Source organism: Chlamydomonas reinhardtii, chromosome 15, assembly GCF_000002595.2.
Source record: "Chlamydomonas reinhardtii strain CC-503 cw92 mt+ chromosome 15, whole genome shotgun sequence".
NCBI lineage: Eukaryota > Viridiplantae > Chlorophyta > Chlorophyceae > Chlamydomonadales > Chlamydomonadaceae > Chlamydomonas > Chlamydomonas reinhardtii.
This window is the reverse complement of record NC_057018.1, coordinates 334,004-338,117: the sequence shown is the minus strand read 5'-3', so window position 1 is coordinate 338,117 and position 4,114 is coordinate 334,004. Positions and strand designations below refer to the sequence as shown.

Here is a 4,114-nt window from a genome sequence, read left to right as displayed (position 1 = left end):
GTCGTGTCGCTGCCCCCGCAGCCGCGCGAACGCCTCCGCCGCCGCGCCCGAGGCGGCCTGCGCCGCCTGCAGCTCGGACAGCTGTGTGTGGGGTGGTGGTGGTGGGGAATGTGGGGCGGGGGTTACATTTGTAATTACTCAAGAAGTAAAGAGAGATGATGTTGACAGGGGGTAGAGATACAGGAGGGAGGGGTGGGAGCAGGAGTTGGGGGTTGTAGATACCAGCCCAAACTGAACCAAACCCAATGCAAAAGGACGAGGGGAGAGAGGGGGGATGTATGTCGCGGAAACCCAAATGACACGCACACGCACACGCATCCCGTGCCCACCCTCCCCCACGCCACGCCCTCACCTGCGCCCGCTCCCGCTCCTTTATGGACTCGTACTGCTCCCCCGCGCGCATGTTGGGTGCCGTACGCGCCGCCAGTTCCGCCGCCGCCGCCGCCACCCGGCCCTCAAGCTCCGACCTCACACGCTCGCGCTCACGAGCCGAGGCGGCCGCCAGCTGAGACCTGCGTTTGCGAGGTGGGAAGTGTGGGGTCGTGTGGGGTTTGTTTGTGTGTGTGGAGTGGGCGGGTTAATCTGTTGGGTAAGTAGTTATCACTGGGTGTTAGCATTGTTTGAGGGGGGGGGTAGAGCTAGTAGGGTAGTGGGGCATGCGTGGCAGGGCGCTGGGTGTGAGATGCAGATGCGGGCGCATGGCGGGAGCTTTGCTCCATCCATGTTTGCAACCCCCCCCACTGCACCCCCCGCCCGCCGGCCCCCCTTCCCACGCCTCATCACCACCCACTTGCTGAGTCGGCGTGTGTCCAGCAATCCCACCAGTCGGACCATGGTCGCAGCCAGAGCAGCCGCCGCCGCCGCCGCCGCCTGCGCCTGGGCAGGACCGCCGCCACCGTCGCCAGCGCCACCCTCGCCGCCGCCGCCAGCGCCGCCGCCGCCGCCGCCGTCGGCGCCGCCACTGGGCAGCCCCGCGACTAGCTCGTCGAGGTCAATGTAGCGTCCATGGCCCTTCCCACCACTGCCGCCGCCGCCACCGCCAGCAGCAGTAGCAGCAGCGCCAGCGGAAGCAGCAGCAGCAGCGGCCGCGTCCGTCCGTGCGCGCTTCTTGCCGCGCGCCCCGCCGCCGCCCTTGACGCCCTTGCCCCGCCCCTTGCCGGCGGCTGCGGCTGCGGCCTTGCGCTTGCGGCCGCCGCCGCGGCCGGCGTCTCGCATTGCCGCGTCTCCGTCTCCGTCCTCTTCCGCCTCTGCGTCTTCATCCGCCCCTGCGTCTTCCTCATCTGAGTCGGAGCCGGATGAGGTCGGATGAGCATCGGGGTCCTCAATCTCGTCGTCGCCCTCATCCTCGCCCGTCGCTGCCCTGGCCGGCAGTTTCACCTGGGGAAGGGGGGGGTTACATGCATAAAGTTACAAAGTGAAGTCGTAGGGGGGGGGAGGGTAGTGACCAATGGCGTGTGAAGGAGGGGAGGCAGCAGATGATGAAAAGAGGTGAACGCGAAGAGTATAGCTGCAGCTGGGAAGTCGGCATGAATCGGCAGGGTCTGACTCTGCCACGCGGGGACCCTTGCAACACATGCACGACCGGTGCCGACCCTGTCCTTTCCCTCTTGGGCTGCTTTGTTTCTGACGTCCAACGCTACGTAGACCGGCAAGAAACACACGCACGCACGCACGCACGCTCAAAGCACAAAATGCATCCCCCGCTGTCTCTCACACATTTTCGGCAAGCTCAATGCGCCTCATGAATGCATCCCGCCTCTCAAGCAATCGCCCAACCAACCACCCACCCACCTGGTCCACTCGCGCCGCGTTGACCAGGTCCAGCATGCGCCCGGCCCGCTCCTCCGCCGCCGCCGCCGCCCCCGCCGCCGCCCGCCGCAGCTCGCCCGCCCGCCGGCCCAGATCCGCGGCGGCGGCCTTGATGTCAGCCGCCTCGGCCTCCACGGCCGCAACCTGTCCATTTGCGTTTGTGCGTGTGTGTGTGTGTGTGTGTGCGCGCGCGCGTGTGTGTGTGCGCGTGTGAACGCACGTGCACGTGCACGTGCAGGAAGTGTGTATGCAGGCTGACTGAGTCTAGGGCGCGTAGGGCCATATGCACAACACATCCCACACCCACGCCCAACCTCCCCCACGACCACCACCACCCACACCCACACCGACACACCTGCTCCCTCAGCGTGTCCATGCGCTGCGTGATCTCCGCCACCTCGCCCTCCGCCGCCGCCGCCGCCTCCTGCGCCGCCGCCACCGTCGCCTCCAGCTCCTTTTGCCGCGCGCCGCTCTCCGCCAGCTCGGCCGCCGCCGCCGCCGCCGCCGCCCTCAGCCGCTCCAGGAGCGAGCGCTCGTACTCGAGCTGGGAGCGCGTGTTGGTGGTCTGCGTTGGCGCGTGGCGTGGCGTGTTTTGTTGCGGGATCCTGGACAATCCTTTTGGGGACTTCGTTTTGGGTAATTGTGTGTGAGCAAGCGCAAGACACGGCAGGCAAACACGCAGCAACAAACGCGCGCAAACGAGGCAGGGAGTGCCCCTCGCCCCGCTGCCGCCGTGCACTCACTGCCTTCAGCAGCTGCCGGCGCCGCTCACTGACGCCCGCCTCGAAGGCCGCGTGCCGCTCCTCCCACTCGCGGATGTTGGCCACGCCCGCGCGGCGGCTGAAGTCCGACATGAGGCGGTCACTCACGCCGTTGATGGAGGCGGTCAGGGCCTGGGGTGAGCGAGCGGCGTGGGGGTTAACATTCATAATTACGGTAATCAAGAAGAAGGTAGGTGTTAGTAGCCAGCAGGCACATTCGTTCAGCAGGCGCGTCGGTGGTGGTTGGGGAGGGGAGGTGGAGGGAGGGGAGGTGCGCGCAGGGGTTGGGAGGCGTGGGCGGACAGGATCCAAACCCAGAATCTTCCTCCAAATACCTCCACGACACGCCCCACCTGGCTAAACCCCATCTCATACCCCGAGTTCCATACCCCACACCTAAAAGCCGAAACTGTGAGTGCCCGAGACCCCAGCCCCCACGCGCGGGCCAAGGGGCAATGCCACTTCATAGCGCGCCTCCCGCCCTGCGCCTGCCGCCCCCCACCGGCCCCCCGCCCACCTCTATCCTGGCCTCCCTCGCCTCCACGGCCGCCTCCAGCCGCTCCGCCGCCGGCCGCTTGCGCGCCGCCTCCTCCTCTGCGCGCCTGGCGGACGACTCCAGGGAGGCAATCTTGCCGCCCGACTCCTGCGCGTGTTGGGTTGTGTTTGTGTTTAGATTGATGTGTGTGTGTGTGTGTGTGTGTGTGTGTGTGTGTGTGTGTGTGTGTGTGTGTGTGTGTGTGTGTGTGTGTGTGTGTGTGTGTGTGTTTGTTGTGGGGTTTCACAGGTTAGTGTTACAAGAGGACGAAGCAGTAGGGGGGGGTGTGATGCTAGGAAATGATTCCATATAGGCGTCTTGTGAAGTGGCGCGCGACCGGAGAACAGGATTTATGTCTCGTCGGGCGTTCGCACGTGTCTCGTACGTTTCTGGGACCCCTGGCTGCGTCGTCCCTGGCATTCGCTGACAAGTCATGACAGCCCACGACAACCAACAACATCCGAAACACACACGCACGCGTCCCCACACGCCCCCACACGACATCCCTACGTACTCACCCTGGCCTCCGCCTCCGTGTACTTTATCTTGCTGCTGAGCGCCCCCACCTCCGCCGCCAGCGCCTGCTCCGCCTCCATCTGCTGTCGCGGCGAGGGCAGCGCCGCCAGCGCCGCCGCCAGCGCCTCCACCTCCTGCCGCAGGCGCGACACCTCGCCCTCGTCCCACCGGGCCGCGCGCGCGTCGGGCGGCGCGGAGCCGCCTGCGCGTGTTCGGGGCGGGTGAGGGAGGTAGGAGCAGGGGGCGTGTTCGGGCGCGTGCACACGGATGCTTACAAGATGCGCGATGCACTCCAATCCCACGTAAACGAAAGCTGGGTGGGGCAGGGTTCGATACATGCAGACAGCCCATGATGCGTAAGAAGGCAATTTCATGTTTGTGAGTGTAATCCAATCCCAACTAAAGCAAGACTGTCAGGGGGGGGCTACTGTACATGCAGACAGCGCCCGCCCCTGCCCGGCCCAAACGCCGCGCCACGGACGTGAACCGGCAC

The 4,114-nt window shown here is 66.0% G+C and overlaps 1 protein-coding gene across 1 annotated transcript in view; it reads right to left on the bottom strand.

Annotated features, from left to right (window-relative positions):
• Nucleotides 1-4,114, bottom strand: part of CHLRE_15g635800v5 (uncharacterized protein) — a 12,874-nt gene that overhangs the window by 3,499 nt on the left and 5,261 nt on the right. The window contains exons 12-20 of the mRNA XM_043070522.1: nucleotides 3,897-3,934; nucleotides 3,624-3,823; nucleotides 3,088-3,213; nucleotides 2,553-2,702; nucleotides 2,165-2,374; nucleotides 1,792-1,953; nucleotides 791-1,377; nucleotides 353-512; nucleotides 11-81 (exon numbers count right to left, since the gene is read on the bottom strand). Coding sequence (XP_042916386.1) covers nucleotides 11-81; nucleotides 353-512; nucleotides 791-1,377; nucleotides 1,792-1,953; nucleotides 2,165-2,374; nucleotides 2,553-2,702; nucleotides 3,088-3,213; nucleotides 3,624-3,823; nucleotides 3,897-3,934 — 1,704 coding nt within the window. The remainder of the gene's footprint in view (nucleotides 1-10; nucleotides 82-352; nucleotides 513-790; nucleotides 1,378-1,791; nucleotides 1,954-2,164; nucleotides 2,375-2,552; nucleotides 2,703-3,087; nucleotides 3,214-3,623; nucleotides 3,824-3,896; nucleotides 3,935-4,114) is intronic.